This window comes from Paroedura picta, chromosome 4 (genome assembly GCF_049243985.1).
Source record: "Paroedura picta isolate Pp20150507F chromosome 4, Ppicta_v3.0, whole genome shotgun sequence".
In the NCBI taxonomy this organism is placed as follows: Eukaryota; Metazoa; Chordata; class Lepidosauria; order Squamata; family Gekkonidae; genus Paroedura; species Paroedura picta.
Window position 1 is genome coordinate 80,550,856 of NC_135372.1, and position 18,377 is coordinate 80,569,232.

At 41.1% G+C, this 18,377-nt stretch overlaps 1 protein-coding gene across 15 annotated transcripts in view; it reads left to right on the forward strand.

The window, feature by feature from the left end:
- The window catches only part of SSBP3 (single stranded DNA binding protein 3), a 201,747-nt gene extending 186,066 nt beyond the window's left edge, over positions 1-15,681 (forward strand). For 10 of the 15 annotated variants that reach the window (XM_077333647.1, XM_077333637.1, XM_077333639.1 and 7 more), the window contains 9 exons: positions 4,214-4,302; positions 4,427-4,475; positions 4,946-4,981; positions 6,528-6,582; positions 8,185-8,255; positions 10,238-10,316; positions 11,519-11,547; positions 11,911-12,012; positions 13,726-15,681. In XM_077333647.1, the coding sequence (XP_077189762.1) occupies positions 4,214-4,302; positions 4,427-4,475; positions 4,946-4,981; positions 6,528-6,582; positions 8,185-8,255; positions 10,238-10,316; positions 11,519-11,547; positions 11,911-12,012; positions 13,726-13,755 (540 nt within the window). In that variant the 3' untranslated portion in view covers positions 13,756-15,681. The remainder of the gene's footprint in view (positions 1-4,213; positions 4,303-4,426; positions 4,476-4,945; positions 4,982-6,527; positions 6,583-8,184; positions 8,256-10,237; positions 10,317-11,518; positions 11,548-11,910; positions 12,013-13,725) is intronic. The other 5 variants (XM_077333638.1, XM_077333641.1, XM_077333650.1 and 2 more) reach the window with 1 other exon arrangement.
- Positions 15,682-18,377: the final 2,696 nt, after the last annotated feature.

Consider the following 18,377-nt stretch of genomic DNA (forward strand, 5'->3'; position numbering starts at 1 on the left):
ATTACTTAAAATGGGCAAACTACATTTAGTATTAATATGCAAAACATAGTCTGGTTATGTGGTTTTAGTGGGTTTTAAATCATATTATGAAGGTTAGGGTTAAACCTGATTTACTTTATTTGAATGTCATGGAAAACTGCAGAGCAACCCAAAAAAGGAAGAGGAATTAATGAGCAAAGCAATGGCTTGGTTCAGTTGTAACACCAAGTCATGTTTTGGCACTATGCAAAGGACCTAGGAATAAGACTCAGACATGCACGGCCTTTGATTTGTTTCCTCATTGAGGTCTTCCCTTCCTGGTCTGTGGTAGACCATAGTTTGCCATTACATCTGAATTGACAGGCTGTGGTTTGCTTTGATTATTAAACTAGAATTTTAAACTACAATTAGGTTGTCATTTTCATTTTTGAATTATGGAGGAAACATAAACTATAGTTTGCTGGTCCAGATTTAACAGCAAGCTATAGTTTGCCTCAAGCCAGGAAGAGAGAGAATGCCCGAGGTTCCTTTACAAAGTTCCAGATGATGGCTTACCATGCCTACATCTTTCTTCATTCTTTGAAATAACACTGAAAAAAGCCAATGGCAGATTTGAACACATTTATTTTAAAAATTCAGAAGGGTCTGCATCCCCCCCTCCAACATTCTTTACACTGCTTAAAGCAAGACAGAATATGTCAGCATACTGAGTGAAGAATTAACATGGGAAAATAAGCTTCTGAAAAGGTGTTTGCAGTTCGTTTTCTTTGCATTTTCCTAGCCTTTAGCTTGCCTGTTCTGCAGATATAAAATCATACTCTTTTTGAACCACCGTGAGTGCCTCTGATAAAAGGGGGGGGGTGTTAAAAGTTTATCTAGATTCTTTCCACTATGCAAAAGCAGTTTCCATCAAATAAAACTGCAGTTTCTTGGATTTGCTGCTGCTCGTTACAAAGAGCATTCCTGAGTTGTTGCTTGTGATACTGTCAATCTTACCCCTGTACCCTCTGCTACCACTATAGATAAACCCCTGAGCACACAAGCATGGTGAACAAGGGTCAGGTAGACCCTGTTTTCGGGATGGGGCTAATGGCAGTTAGAAAGCAAGTGGTGGGATGGTAAGCATGCCTGGAAACAGGACTGAATACTGGCAGGGGATCTAGGGAGCTACAGGAGCGGGACTAGAACTAGAGGAAGAAACTGGTCAGATCAGTAATTTTACTCCCAAGCTAGCAATTCTGTGACTGGAATGAAGCTGGGGATGTGGGGGAGCTCAGCATAATTGCACCATGGACTCAAATTAGTGTTCAGCGTTATATTTAAGCAAGTAAATCTTAATGATCATAATATACCATTTGAGACTAACTTGGTGAGTCACTGTGAAGAAAAAAGAAAAGTCACTAAACTTTTTGATGCTGGTGCAAAGTGAAAAACTTGGCCACTGGAAACCAGAAACACACCTTTAGGAAAAAGAAAATTCCAGCCTTATAATTGTTCCGGGCAAGTTTAGATTCCAGTAGCTTTGTTATTTGCTTTAATGGGCTGGCACTTACAGCGATGGGGACAAAGCTCTTAATAGTCCCTCATGGATGATTACAACAGCTTGCATCTGCTATAGTTGTATCAGCCAAACAAAGAACACTGCAGAAGTTTCAAATGTGCTCTGCACCTTAAAATAAACCAGGTGCCTGTCATCCTAACCAAGCTGCTTATATGCAGAAATATGTTGGATTTCACTTGTCCAGTCAAACCCATGCTTATCAGAATGGGTTGTCTAATGAGAGCACTACAGTGGCTTGCATGCTCTTTAAAAAGCCCTTGGAAAGTTGTATAAAGACAAGCCTTCCAATGCAGCATGCTTCGCATCAACAGAACAAGTCTTGTTCAGTTTTCTTTGGGGGAAACATTGTGAGAGAGAATAAAAGGTAAAGGTAAAGGTATCCCCTGTGCAAGCATCGAGTCATGTCTGACCCTTGGGGTGACGCCCTCTAGCGTTTTCATGGCAGACTCAATACGGGGTGGTTTGCCAGTGCCTTCCCCAGTCATGACCGTTTACCCCCCAGCAGCAAGCTGGGTACTCATTTTACCGACCTCGGAAGGATGGAAGGCTGAGTCAACCTTGAGCCGGCTGCTGGGATCGAACTCCCAACCTCATGAGCAAAGCTTTCAGGTGGCTGCCTTACCACTCTGCGCCACAAGAGAATATTACTCCTCATTCCCAGTTGGGTAGGTCCCTGTTCCCAGCCAGTAAGACACACAATGAAAACATGTCCTGTTCCTCAGAAGAGGGAAGCTGAGGCAAGCAAGGGGCTCTCTCCTCTGCCTGCAATCCAATTGGCTTAACCTACATTGCTTTGGAAAGTTTATGACTGCAGTCTTGTCTTGCTTTTAAACTGAAGCTGTAGCCATCCAGAATGTTTATCAGTCAATCACACAGGGTAGTGAACTCTCTATACCTCGTAATAGCCAACTTACTTGGTGCCTGCTGCTTAAATCAAGAAAACAAGGGGAAGAAGCATCCCATTCCCAAGAAACCTTACTACAAAGTCACACTTGAGTTCTTTTTAGCATAGAGTGGGAAAAGATATTCCCTAATGGTCAAAAGCCTGACCTGGAGAGACTGATCCATCAAATCTCGGAAGCTAAACAGGGTCAGCCCTGTTTAGTACTTGGATGGGAAGCCCAGGGTTGCTACACAGAGGCAGGCAAGGGCAAAGACCTTTGTCAGTCTCTTGTAAGTAACTTAACGGCACTTCCTGCCATCTGTAGCTGACATATTGGTTTGTATGCAAACCTGTCCTTGTGCAAACGGTACACTTCTGCTGATTTCCTCCTTTTATTCCGAGGCCATTTCTCAGAATCTCCCAGTTTTCAAGTGCAGCTTCTGGGGTGCACAGGGCTGCAGCCAAAGGGGTGGGGAGAAAAGTTATATTCTGCAAGAACCACCTTTCCTAAACAGTGCTTGAACTAGCTCTGTCATTCTAGGCTATTTTCAAAGAGTGGCCGGCTTTTAAGTGACTGTATGGATAGAAACATTGTTTGGTGCACTCTGAAACAGGCTTTGGAAGACAGCCATGTTTCACTTAGTGCCAACAAGCCAGCCAAGCCTCTGTTGTCTTGTCAGGAACCAAGTAGCCAGTGACCAGATCTGCTGCCTTTGAAGGAGGAATAAAGCTTCTACAGTTGTCTCAACGAGTATTCACATATTTAATCCTTCACTGTAAACTCCCTTTTCACTGTTTAACCATCAAGCATAAGCTTCACAGGTATGAAGGACTGGCTCCCTTTCTGAATGTTACCTGAGTCTAAACCGGCTTTGCAAAACCACCATGATGACAAGGGAGACTTGGTGCTACACTGTGTCAATTATATTGCATCATTGGTCAGGGGAACCCAAGATATTTGAATAAACTGGTTTGGATACGTGAAAGGCAATTGGGCTACACTAACTTTGCACTGAGAAAAGGATGAATTTGGGGCAGTCAGGGAAATGGGGAAGCAATTTTTTTTCTGCCTTGAACCGTTTACCTCTTTCCTTTCATGTCTGAGTTTATTTACAAAATATATAATCTGTGCACTTCTCTGATTTCGCATTTTTTATGAAGATAGATTTATGTGAGAATTAAATGTTCTTCCTTTAGGAAGCTGTTGTGAACCTTTGTGCTGTCAGCATCCCCTTTTCTGTGTATCCATGGCTTGCTCATTGGCCTGCGTTCCTTTGTGCAAAACATTTCTTTCTCGCTTTTCTTGCCTGCCAGATCCCTCCGCTTTTTCCTGTGCTCCTGAATCAAGCAATTTCATGACTTCATTTCTGCCACTATTTTGGCTTCACGTACCAGGGAAGAAACACCTTTTTGTTTGTCATTTGTTCGTATTCCTTTCCATAATAGCCATCTTGCATACTCTCCAGGTCCCTATACTCCCTTATTGACCTATATTGGCTGCCACCAGAAGCCTTGCCAACAATAGTGTCCCTAGCACATTTCTACCATGAGATGGGAACTTGGTGGCTTCTTAAAATACATTTAAAAAAAACAAATGCCTACTGGCAAAGAGAAAATTGAGAGATGCCACCATCCTGTTTTACTTTTTTGAAGTTGCTAATTTTGCCTGTATGTTCATTATCATCATCTTTTTTTTAATCAAAGTTCATTTTCACAAACTAACCCTCTCGTTTTTGTTTGTTTTTTTTCCTTTCTCTTTTCTTCTCCGGTTTCCCTTCTCGTTATGGTAGACTGATCCTTGGTTATCATTGCAGAACTATGGCGGCGGAATGAGACCTCCACCCAACTCTCTAGGGCCTGGCATGCCTGGGATTAACATGTAAGGCATCTACCATGCTGCTGGCTTTTCAGTGCTATTCTTACTGATCCTACATGTGTCAGTAAATTACATTACACTTACGCATAGTCCCACAACTTAAAGCTTCTCTTCTCTCAAACTCTAGGGGTCCAGGAGCTGGTAGACCATGGCCCAATCCCAACAGCGCTAACTCAGTAAGTTTCCGTTTTCTTTTTTTTTTTAGGAAAGAGTAACAGAAATGATTTGAATGCCTTGATTTCTTTTACTTGACCTTCATGGTTGTATTTCCTCTTGTTCATAATTTCTTAAACTGACTAGCCTTAAGCAAGTTGCTTCCTGTCTGCAGCTTACCTAGCTGACCTTATCCTAGGCAGAAGACATACTAGGATGTATCCCATTGCCTCTCTCTCTCTCTCTCTCCTCTTTTTGGATGTTTTAAAGATTCTTTTTTAAAGTTAGGAAAGTTATTGTATTGATGTTACCTGCCCTGAGTCTGTTAAGAAGGGCGGATACAAATACTAGTTACAAATAACTGTTCTTTGACTTAATAATTTGGAATTTATTTTAATGATGATCACTGGGACAGAATGTTAATTTGTGGGGAGGGAAATGCTCATGAACATGTGCTCCAAAAACTAAGGACTATATTCTGATCTGTTTACAGATTCCGTATTCTTCTTCATCACCTGGTACATACGTGGTAAGTTCATGATGTGCCCGATAGCTTGATTTGTTAACATTGCCACATACATTTGTGCATCCTGGATGATACTTGGGATAGATGTGCACATAAATTGCTTCCGTGTAATGAACTTTTTGTGTCACTGAAATATGTAAGTGGCGTTCCAACTGAGGTTCCATGCTCTACAAAAGTCTAGCAGTGTTCATTCCTGTCTTACTAGATATCACTTGGAAGTTCTGTTCCGTATAGGCCCTGATTGTTCCTGCAACTGGCCCTTTTATATGTTTTCCTTTCCTCTCTTGTTACAGTATTATACGCCTTTGTGCTCCCCCAGTTTAATTGATTACTTTCTGTTAAATTTCAGTGGCCATGACATTCCTAAAAGGATCCATAATCAATTCCTTTTTCAATGCACCTGATTTCCTGGGGGGTTAAGGAAGATTTAATTAGTATTTTCTCCTTTGCAGGTCAAAGTTTAATTTTATTTTATGTTTCATAGTCATAATTTCATAATTGTGTCTCTTATTGCAAAGAGAGAAATCAGAAAATAAATCTTCTCCTACCATAAAAAAGAATTGATTAAGGATCCATTCACAAATGTTATAGCCCCCATGACATTTAAGGAAATAAGCACATTGGCTGAGAAACAGAAGCTGCTTTAAAATTAGAAGAAAATTTAAAGAGACAGCATCTCTGGAAAACATGTTTGTACATGGATAACTGGTAATAGTGTTTAAAAATCAACTCAGATCTCTTTTTAAACAAAAAAGAAACAAATACAACAAAGCACAGAAAATGCTGGAGTTTCTATGTGAAAACTGAGTGAAGAACCAAAGACTATGTACAGTTAGTGTGGGTTCATGTTAAACTGTATCATGTTTGGACCTGTGGGTGATGTCAGAATTCTAAAATACCTGTCTTTACCAAGAAATACATTTTTGCTCAGTCAGCTGGGGGAAGAAAACTTAGTTTAAAGTGTAGCATAAGATTTGTATTAATGCAAGATTGCATAGAAAGTATAAATAAATGCTCTAGCTACTCCAGCTATGCGAATGACACAGTGATGTTTGCTCACCTAACTATGCTCTGAAGTTTTTGAGTGGTGATTTTAATTCACATTAGGGACTTGCTGCAAAGAATTAAGGGTTGAAATGGGTCAGGAATAAGATTGTGATCTCATTAGCAAATCTAAGATGTATTCTCTGCATTCTGTGTTTTCCATTTCTGCCTGTATCTCCGGCAGATGGAGAGATGATAGAAAGCATGCCATGTTAGTATGCTAGCAAATAAATTTGGTATGTGTCTCTCACAGAGATGCATGTCTCCCCATACCGCTCCACACACCCCCACGTGCACTTCTCTGTAGAACCTTCATTTTTCTTGAGGCTTAAACAAAGAAATTGCACTTTGCTATACAAGAGTGCATTGGAGGTTTTAGCAGGAGATTAATGCTTGGCTGAACACCAAGGTGAGACATTGTTGCTGACAGCAGCAGGATCTGACTGACCTATCGCAGGCTGTGTTATCATAGTGGTTCCTGATGTGTGTTTAATCTTGTCAACAGGGGCCCCCTGGTGGCGGAGGTCCTCCTGGAACACCCATCATGCCTAGCCCTGCAGGTAAGGGTGGGGAAGCAACACTAATTTTCCCCATGTAAAAATATATATATATTAAGTTGCCAAATTGGGTTAGTTGGCTTCTTTTCTTCTTGAATCTGATACAAGGCAGCAAGGTACAATTTTCATGCAACTGTCACCGTTTGCTTTTAAAGCAACTGCACATGATCAATAATCAAATTGCATCTTAGGAAAAGAAGCAATTTTGCCTTCAGGCTCTTCCCTCTCTTGATGTCATGGGCTGATGTCTTGAGTTCTAACAAGGATTAAAAGATGAAGAACTTCCAAATAGAAACACATGAGGAGGATTCATCCATGCCCATCAGCCTTCTCTGGATTGGTAGAAGGCAACTTGATTGCCTTATTTAATGATTGAGCTGCTATTATTCAGACATGCTGGCGCTTTCCTCAATGAATAATCCGTATGCAACTTGACATATTGGGCTAGGGGGTATTCTGTCAACAAGGGAAATTCTCCCTCCCCCCAAGGGATTTGTAGAAACCAACAAATCTCTCTCTACCTGAAATAAATTAGGATAAAATTTTAAAAGGATCTTTTAACTTAACTTCTCTGCCCTCTCCCTAAATCCAGCCTACTTAAGTCTTATCCACTCTTGTCCCTCTTGTAGCACCCTCTCTTGTCTGGGACAATGCCATCAAGCTCCCAGCTTAATAATAAAGTGAATGTGCAGTGTGCTTTCTGAATACCACTTTTCCTATCTATACACCTCTGCTGGGCAGCTGAGTAAAATCCCTCTCCTATTTTCTTAGTGGTAAAGAAGGAGGGTGGAGGGGAGAGAGAGGGAGAGGGAGAGGGAGAGAGGGAGAGAGAAGGGGCTGTGTCTGGGCTGGTGAATATTCCTGACAAGCCAGCAAGGGTGATTTACTACACATTGTATGTGTCACTGGTAGGAAGAAAGCGGAGGGGGGGAAGCTCCAGGGAAGTAGCCATTCTGCCTGTCACGGTGGTATACCACAGCTGCAGGGGTGGAGCTACAATGGAATATTACCATGGGCTTCCTGCTCCTGCATTTTTATGAGAACTCTGACCTACATTTCAGACTAGGTCATAATAAAACAATCCATATGTTAATGTAGGCACAGCACTTGCCTTTTTTATTCTGTCACTGTGGCCTGCTTGTAATTTGTGTGTGTGTGTGTATTTTGTGCCTTGATTCAATGCTGTGTGTCCGTTACTGCTGTGGTCCTTAGAAAAAAAATCTAGGTCTCTGTTCTTAAAATAAAATGGCTAAATATAATCTGTGTAATTTCTTCTTTTTTAAAAAATAGGATGCTGTAGTAAGATAATTGCATGGGCTAATTTTGAGGTGTTAAGTGACACATGGCAGCGAATTATCTTTCTACACCTTTCCTGGCAAGCAATCCCCAATCCCCATGGTTAGTAGCAGAATTCTTTTCACAGCTGAATTTCTGTGATTAAAAACTTTGTGAATCTTCATTAAATACAAATTAGCCAGAAAATGGTGGTACTTAGAGGGAGTTTTAGGTGATAAAATACAAAAGAATGAGTTCAAGTGGCATGAGTTTGTTTTAATTAAGAAATGAATTAATCACCCTGACTTAGTGGGTTTCACTGTTCTACAGATTCGACAAATTCAAGTGACAACATCTACACAATGATTAATCCCGTACCGCCTGGAGGCAGTCGGTCGAATGTAAGTCTGCTTTCTAATAATTTACATATCAGATACCATAACAAATCATAATTAACTTCATCAGTTGAGGGTAAAGCAGTTTAATTGATTTCAGCCATTTGTTACAAAACAGAAATAAAACAAACCATCAAAAAGTGATTAACTCTTCAGCGACTTTGTTAATTTTTTACGCTTATTAAAACGGCAGCATTCACGAGTCTCTGGTCAAGACTATCTTATACATTGGGAACACAACACAAGGGAACATGACACAAACCTTAGCCCTTCTCTTGCCTGTAATTGAAACTTGCCTTCCATGGTTGTTTTGGATATGGGATAAGCCAAAGTGGTTTTTGTGTATGCTTTGCATATGTTTGCCAGAAGTCCTCTACTATTCCAGCTGCTTTGCCATGAGAGTGCTTGTTCTTCATGGTTGAGGGTATCTTGCACGCTCTGGTATGGAGCTGAGTTATGATGGTTTGGTCAGATAGGCATTTTCAGTCTGGAACCCATTGTAAGCAGCACAGGCTGAATGATTACCACAGTGTGCTTTGTCCGGGTCTCAGAGGACATCATGCTAAGGCACTGTACCACATAGCAGGTGGGTTTGTAGCAAAGTCCTGAAGCCTCAAACGTTGCCAGTGCAGGAGGAGATAGGAGTAGCAGGGAGATTTCTTCAGGGAACGAAAAACAGACTTGAAGGCTTCCGTGGAATCTAACTGAATCCAGACCTGGCCAGTCCTTGGATAGAAGGTCTCACGTGTGATCCCAGGGGACACTGTTCTGAGGTTCCTGGAGGAAGGGCAAAGGGGTATCATGCTCATTTAAGCAAGGTCTTGACTGACCATTGAATTGTATTGACAAATTCGATTTTTTAGGCTAGTCGTTGTGATGCTTTAAACATTTCCACTTATCCATTAGCATTTGGCAAGTGGAAGATGCCCTAAATGCATTTCTGGGAGCCATTGATGGCTGCAGGGGATCAGCAGGTTGCACCCAAGGGGTTGAAGTTGTGTCCATTAATACAACTGAAAAATACATTTGGATAATTTTGACCTCCTGTGCGTCTGCCAGATGCCCTCTAATAGTGTTGAAAGCAAAGGCATTACCAAACAAAGTGGTCAGGGTTATCCTTTTGTTCTTTCCCTTGTTCTCGTCTTTGGAAGACCAGAGTTTCTTGCCATTCTTGCAATACCCCTTTCACTTTCCAAGCTGCTTTTGATGAGGGGATGCGTGGTCCAACAGCAGTCATAGCTTCTCACTGGTTTCTTCCTGATGCTGGAAGGATCATGCAACATAAATACTGGTCTCATTGGGGTCAAGATAAAAATGTAATTAATTAATCATTCTCCCTACACCCTCCTGCCCCTCCCCCAAATCAAACCCAGAATTCTGATTTTTTGCATTTAGTATAATGTGGCTTGCAGAGTCTCACAAGATAGGGCAGAAAATCAATGAATGATAATAATAACTGCCACCAAAGCTGCAGCTGCTGGTATACTAGCTCAGTGGTCCCCAACCTTTTTATCACTGGGGACCACTCAACACCAGGGACCACTCAACGCCTTTTACTGAGGCCCGGTGGGGGGTAGTTTACTCCTCTCAACCACTACCCTAACACTCTCTGATCGCTATGGTAATGTTTAAACATCCCTTCAAAATAAGATACAGACACGCCACAACAATGAACATAAGGAACATTTCATTTTCATGGAAATTTTAACTCATGACAATGACAAATCAATGGGAACCCTGAGCTTGTTTCTCTGCAACAAGGTAGTCCCATCTGGGAGTGATGGGAGACAATGACACCCGAAGTATGTTGTAAAGGGCCGGGGGGATGAAGTAAAGGGCCAGGGGGAAGGCGTCCTTCGGGGCCCACCTCCAATTAGTCGAAGGACCACATGTGGTCCGCGGCCCACAGGTTATATTTTGAATGTTGACATAGTGTCACCTGTGTCTTGCATCATAACCGATAGCATTATTTTCTCCTCTCTTTTTAGTTCCCAATGGGTCCTGGATCAGATGGTCCAATGGGAGGCATGGGCGGGATGGAGCCCCATCACATGAATGGCTCATTAGGTATGGCTTGCAGAAAATACTCAGAATAAAATCCATAGGATACGATAACATTTAATAGAACTTTCTGCTTTCTGGTCTTTTTGCTCCAGTGACATCTCAGATCCTTCAGAATATAGAAAAGAGATTCTGGTTGCACAATACATGGTTTTATTGCATATAAGGTGTAGTAACATAATTGTTAGCATTTATTTTTTCAGATGCCTGATTCTGTAGAAGCCATTGCTTTACTCCCTAGTGTACAATGCAAAATTGTTGACTGAACTAGCCATGCACAAAGTCCAGTTTAATGGTGGGTGGTTGACAATAAGTAGCAAGCAGTGAGTCTTCTTTGGGTGAAAAATTAGTAACCTCTTGGATACAGGACCTGGCAAAGTAGTGGGGATGTTACTGCTGATTTTAGTAATTTTATTTTCAGAGAGAATTATTGGGCATTTACATTAATGGCAGTTTCTGTGTCTGGATGCATGCACATTTCCATAGAGATGCTCTTGGATCTCAGGAAACCTGTAGGGTCAAAGCCTTATTCTGTGCCCATAATTCTGAGATTCCTTGTCTTGAGATGACCTTGCCATTTCAGGCTATCAGAGCATAGCAGAATAACCGAGGAATGGGGACGGTTAGTTGCAGGCTCGCCAAACTCCTGTTGATGGATAAAGGGTGGGGGATGGGGAGGAGAAGCAGCATGGACCTAACTGTGGTGCGTGTGTGTTTTAATTAAAGCAGCAGAAAGACCCATTAACCTCCTTTGCTTGCCTTATACATCTTGCTGAAGTAGAGGTGCTGTACTCCATCTTGATCAGTGTCATGAAGCACATGGGAGGGAGCCGAGGCCGTAGCAACTCGATTAGGCCATTACTCTAGTGCCGTGGAGGAAGGTGAGCCAGGCTCTGCTCCCAGGAGCTCTACGTGCAAAGGAATGGCAGCTGAGGCTTCCTCAGCATGTCCCTTTCTGGAGGCAAATGTTAAGAGGTTTGCATTAGCCCAGCTGTGACCTGCAGCTCACTAATGTACTGCCAGCTGCTTCCCGGAAGGCCCAGGCATAGCTTCTTGCAGAAGTGTCTTTTGTGATAATGCTGCAGGGACAACTATTTCTATGCAGAATGGAGCAGCTAGTGCAGAGAGGCACCCATTCAGAGCATGGGTGTTTCACTCTTCCAACTAACAACAGATTTCTTTTTTGTTTGTTTTTGTTTCTTCACAAGGGTCAGGAGACATAGATGGACTTCCAAAAGTAAGTTTACATTTTGCTAGCCAAAGAAAGCCTCCAGAGTTTTGTTCTTGTTCTTGCTTTGATGGGCAAAGTATCAGTGATAAACAGGGAGGAGCATGCAGACAACTGCTGTCTACCTAAGGTGTCAGGGTTTTATCTGGAGACGTTGAGCATTCTTCTTCCTTTTGGCTCATCAGAGCAAGGATGGTATTGCTCACAACAAGACAAGTCATAACATGCAGGCATTTCCTCCTACCCTCATGTCTCGTATTCAACTGTCCCTGTTTTCTTGCAGAGCAATACGTTTTTGTGTTGTAGATGCACCATACAGCATGTTAGAAAGACACCTCCTCATATGCTTTTTCTCCCACCCACCCCCCATAGAATTCTCCAAACAACATAAGTGGCATTAGCAATCCTCCAGGCACTCCGCGAGATGATGGTGAACTGGGAGGCAACTTCCTCCATTCCTTCCAAAATGACAACGTGAGTCACCTTTACACTGCCTCTTCATACAGGAGGGCTTGAATTATAGAGGCCAAGAATTGTTGATGTGTCCAGAGAATGGTGATGAGGTGGGAGGTGGGATGTTTCTTCATCTATTGAAATATTTGGATCCTGCCTTTTGATAATGACTACTCAGGACAGGTAATTTAAAAAGCTGTTGCAAAATACAAATTAAAACCACTTCAAAATAAAGCAATAACAAAACAGCTAATTAAACAGCAAGAGCCAATTGGTAACTAATATAACTCAGAGGAGCAGTGGCCAAGTGCAGGGTTTGTCAGGGCACCCTAACTGTTCTCCAGGACCAAACTGCTTTGGCTCACCACCTAAAAACCAGAACGGGAGCAAGGTTTGCCTGTTTATTCTGGCACCATCACAACAACAAATAAATATAATAACAACAACAACAACAACAACAACAACAACAAAGGCCCTATGTCCATATTAGCTACCCCACTGTATGGGAGTCTCCAGGGACAATCTTTAGGTGCAATAAGGCTCCTATTGGAACCTTCAAGCATTACCTGAAGGTGGCCCTTCAGGTAATGCTTGGAACCAGTGAACGTCTTGTAAAGTTGCTGTTTTATGTTCTGATTAAGATGTGTGCGATTATAAAATGGGAATGGCATAAAGAGTAGAGCAAGTAAGTATATCATGGTTTAGAAGACTTTTCCAAAAGGAAAGGAGAAAAATGGTGGGAAGTGGCTCCCAATTAAAGTTTGTACATAATGGAAAGAAGAGGGGGGGGGATCCAGGAAATATTGTTCCTGTGTTGAACTGTACCAGAAGGCATGTAGCAAAGAAGCACGTTTAGCTTTGAAGGAGTGCAACGTACTTAAGGGTGGCAGCGTAAGTAATATTGTTGCGCCTGACAGTCTACATGTGATTTTTTTTTTAATGCTGTTTCCCACACAAGTGCATCCTTAACAGGAAAATAATAACTTATTGCCCCACTGGTATAAATGGTATTTTTCCAGAGCAAAAGATGGGTCTGTACTCTAAGGCAGGGGTAGTCAACCTGTGGTCCTCCAGATGTCCATGGACTACAATTGTAGTCCATGAACATCTGGAGGACCACAGTTGACTACCCCTGCCCTAAGGAATTCATAATCTAATTTTAGGTGCAGGCAGAACAGAGTAAGAAGGAAGACAACATAGCAACTTTTCTCAAAAATGTTGAAATGAAACCTTTGGGGGTCTATTATGGAGGCTATTAACTTTGGATCTTTTTCCAGTGGGAATGTACATGTTTAAGTGATACTTAGTTACACATACCTCTGCTTGAAGATCAGCACAGTATGTTTCTTAACAAAGCTCTGTATGTGTATATATGAAGCTAGTGGATTCCTCACACTAATTTTATTCATCATTATATTTACGTGAGCACTGTACATTTTTTAAACTTCTATTCTAACATGTACTGGTTGGGTTCCACCACCATCACCACCACCCCCGGCAAAATTGTACTCATGGAATGGGAATTGATAATGCGACTATAAATTAGCTTATAACATATTCTCCATCATATTTATTGGAGCCAATTATGCTTCTTTATAGTTTTCATAAGCCCACATATATTTCATATGTCTTGTTCACAGGTTTCTGCAGCATTTAGCATTTAGGTCTTGTTTTTGCCTACTTGTGTGACATTCATTCTCTCTCTCTTTCTCTCTCCCCCCCCCCTCCCACCAGTATTCTCCCAGCATGACGATGAGTGTGTGATTTTCCTCCTCCCTCACCCCACATCCTCTTCTCCAAGATAAAGGAAAAGTCAGCTGCCATTTCGAGGATTCTCAAGAATTTATGCAAGAAGAGAAGCTAGGTGTGTTTGGCAGGGAGACATGCAGAGCTGGGGACCCACCGCTGATTTTTGGTTTCATGCAATAAAAAGGCTGAACTTTTTATTCCATAAAACAATGAAGGACAAATCTTAAAATATTTCAAGACATGACAAGATCCTTCTTCTGCAGAAGGATTTATTCTATGTACATGACACTTTTTTGTTGTTGATTTTTTGGAAACAAACAAAACCCTCTAGCACCCAATTCAACCCCCTTTGCTTGATTATTCTTTTAAACCTGTTGTATGTTTGTGCTGTGCTACGCAAGGAAGCTAGTCTAGATATGAAATCTCATGTTGTCTCTGTAGCCATTGGAAGAAATTAATAAAACTGGAGAGTTTTTTTAATAAATTGGTGGGTTTTGTTCAAAAGGCCTTTCCCCACTGCCCACTCTCTCCCCTTCTTTTTTTTCTGTTTGGTGTTTTGCAGCACAACACCTTCGTCTCTAGCAAGAAGAGTTCTCTTTGGGAAAGATTTCCTCTGCCTCATTCTAATGCAGCTGATCCCCTTGTAGGATCACATCCTCTAAAAATTTAATTGTGATCTCAATATCTGTGACTGTGGCATGCACTGTATTAGCCCCCCCTTCTCCTCCCAAGTTACACAAAAATATTAATTGCCCTTTTGAGAAACTTTAAAGTGTCAAAATCCCTGGGGAAAGGGTGTGGAGGGTTAGAGTACCTGGGATTTTTTTTAATGTTACATTTGGGAGGGATAGGTCTGCCAGAAATAAATGGAAATGGGGTTTAAAACTTGACCTGGGACTCGAAAACTGTGAGCGCAAACTTTCTTAACATGTTTTGTTTTTTAATGAAATGATGTGATCTTATTAGGGTTTCACTGTATATGCTCTGGAACTGGATGGAGATATTTTTTAAGTAATTATTGTTGTTAAAATGTATACTTGCTATTCTGTAGGCTCTCTCTTTCTCTCCCCCCCCCCTCTGTTTCTCTCTGTAATTAAAAACAAAACAACCAACAAAACAACCTTACCTTCTCCAGGTAGAGGTGACTACAGAAAAGCATACCATGTATAGTGAAACTCGCAAGTCTTGGGATCTCTGTACATTACACTCCCTTGTAGCTGGTCTTTGTTTTATATAAAATGAAAAAAAAACCCTTCACTTCTGATCTATGTATTTCATATTATGTAAAATATTATCTTCCCCTGGATTTACCTACCTTTGTGCGGATTCTTGAGGACATTGTATCTTGTTTCAGTGTTTTTTCTTACCTTGTAGTCTGGTTCTAAAATTAAGCGAGGGGAAAGGAAAAGTAATTATTATACATTGTAGTTTGTGTACGATATTTGTTGATAATGTTTTATTAAAGGGATGTCTTTTCCGCACCCCTTAATGAAATGATTTTTTTGGGGGGAAACATTGGCTTGTTTGTATTATTCTGACTGCAAACAGCAAAAGAAAAGCAAAACCTCACAACCATGTGATTGATTAAAAAAAACCTTTTTTTAGTACTACAATATGAATTTTTTTAAATGTTTGCCTTTTTCTTAGGCATCTTAACTGTGTTTTCTTTGTAGAAAGATGACGGGGGTGGGTAAATGGTCTGTCTCACAGTCAGGATAATATTTAAAGAAACAAATTAAACCATCAAACCAAAATTTGTCACATTGCTAAATGCACCCTTTCTAATTTTTTAATTGAAAACTGACGGGTTTTATTGTATTAAAGTGATAGCTAAATTATTGTCTTCATTGGTTTAAGATGGTTTTTAAAAAGATGAAGCAAGACCCCTTCCCCCTCCTCCTCTCCCCATGCTGTAATAAATATAAACATTTGATTTCTGTCCATTGCTGTTTGTTACTGGTGATTTGCCGTAACAGCTGTTTTCTGCCTTTCCTGGCTGTGGTTATTCCAGAAACATTTGTGTGGGTAGCCTCTGATTGTTGGCAGCATTTCCCCTCTGAAGGCTTAGCTACTGCCTGTGGCCAAGATCCACCTGTTGTCGGTGTCCTGGATTTTAGGACCTAGCTTCCTGTTTCTTTTTTCAAAGATAGCAGATAATGCTGAGGAAACACATCCCCTTCAAGTGGGAAGATGTGTTAAAAAAGAAACCAAAAAATCTCTTAAAGCTTGATAATTTAACAATGAGGAGATCTGTAGGGAAAGATTACAGCCGCAACCCTAAAGTCTCTTGACTCCCGGAGTTATAGTCATTTTACTCTACTATATCATGCATCTTCAATCAGAACACCTATTTTTAAAAAAAAGAACAGAATTATCAGTGCCTTCCTTTTATATCTTGGTTTTCCAAAGCTGAATGGAGTAGAAATCAATTCTACAGTGCTGCAAAGTTTAACAAAACTTGCCCAGGAAGGATCTGCACTTTGACTATTTTCACTGCATCAGTACTCTAATGGAATTTATTATCATGGTGGCATCTTAATACTTGTGAAAGAAACTCCTGTCATGGATACCATAACAACCCCCCTTCTCTGTGATCTCCAGTATTTCAAATTGTTTCAGCTGGTCTCCAGGATCCAAAAACCACACAACTTATTCTGCGTCCACAGGAGCACTATTAGTCTCCTGTTCTGGAATGGGAGGTCTCTCTTTCCACAACAAACTTAGGAGTTTCAAAAGTCGTTTGTGGTATGGCTTGAGATGGTCTCCAGGTTTGGTTGTTTTTAAGGTGAGAAGGAGTCAGAGATCTTTTAGCTTTGCCTAGAGTAACTCTCTGGGATCTCACTTGTGCCAGCTTGGGTTACTTATGGCAAATGGATATGTCATGTGGGTGTCTATGGGAGAGAGAAAGAATGAACAAATCATCTCCCAAACTATAGTTTGGAAGATTATTTGTTCCTGCTGTGTTGGAGGGGATTGTGCCATAGATGACCATCTCTTTGTGGCCTGTTTGATGTTTGAGAATATCCATTCCAGTCCTTTTGGAAAGGCTGGAAAAAGCATATTCTGAGAGCTTCCCCTCAGGGACATTATCCAGCTGATTCAGTGTTGGTGCTGCCACAGCAATGAGGACTCCAGAGCAGCTTTAGCTAATTCCTCATGTAGTATGACCATGTGTCCTCATGCTGAGGGGACAATCATGCAGTAGTAGTCTTTTCCATGTAGCTGGTTGTGAGTGTTGGAGTAGTCCAATCTCCCCCACTAAATCTTCTGTGCTAGCTCAGTGTAAGATTTCTTGAGTGTGAATATATTCATGGATCACCAGCTGTGCACTTGAAATCGGAGAGCTCGCATCGATCTACACACCTACTCTGAAGGTTACAGGAGGGTTTGAGGAAGTGTTTGTAACGGGGGGGGGGGGGAGGTAACCATGTAATTATACTTGGAAACTCCATTTCCAATATAGAACTGAATCATATGGAAAGCTGAAAAGTATTCCGTGTCCCTAAGTGTTGGAAATGTATTTGAGGCAGCCAATACCAGTTAACATGCAAAGCATGCCCATACTACTTCTCCTAGACAAACTGGTACCCTCATTAGGCGGGTGTGCTGCTTGTTTCTCCAGAATAAGGTTTCTCAGGATAAGGCATTTTAGAGACATTTGATCATATTTTTAAAATCAAAATTGCCCTAGTGTATCCTTTTGAAGGATACGTCTTACAGTAGTGGTCGTAGTGTGGCAGTGAGAAAAAAAGTTGGGTGGATGTATCTTTCCAGACATTGGTGAAAGGGGTAGGGCTTCCCTAACCATGTCACCATCATATGGGGGGAGAGACCTTAAGAACAGGTGGTGATTGTGACAATAAAAGGGAGGTGGGAAGAACAATATTGTAAACTGCTCTAGGTCCCATTTGTATCTAAATAAAACATTGCTGAAGTAGACATGTAAGGATTTGAAAATTTGGGGGCGGGGTGACTGAACCCATCCATTCATAAGTGTCGCACACTAACCCTGTAAGGTTGAAACATGAGCATAAACCCTCCTTCCCCAGATGCCAATCAACTGACTTTAAAAACTGATTGTTTATATGAGAGAACACATATAGATGGGGGAGGGGGGTACAAAATCACTTTGTTTTGAAATTGTGTTCCTAGGCTAGCTACGGAGATACTAACCACTGAAGTGACAAGATTGGCCACCCATCCAAGGGTAAGAAAAGTGAAGTCACTCTGGAGTCTGCTCTGGTTATTTGATTCCAGCTCTTCTCAATTTTCATGACAAAAATGGAGACTTGTGGCACCTCAAAGACTTTAGATGTTTCAGAGTAGAGTACACTGCAGTGGGTACATGAAGTATGGACTTAGTGAACAATTGCATAGAGAAAAACGTAATAAACAAGGGGGTTGGAAGACAAGTAAATGTAAGGAAGTCTTACAATGTTTCTGTTCAAAATGGATTTTAATGATTCATTTGATGTATTTCATTGCCTTTTTATGTCACAACAGACCAACCTGATTGCTTTAGCATTTGCATGACTATATGTGCTTATGCCTGCATTTTGTGTAAGGTAGACATACTGTTGTTTGTATTATAAAAGATCACATGTACAGTGTGATTTGTTGATGTGGAACATCTACTG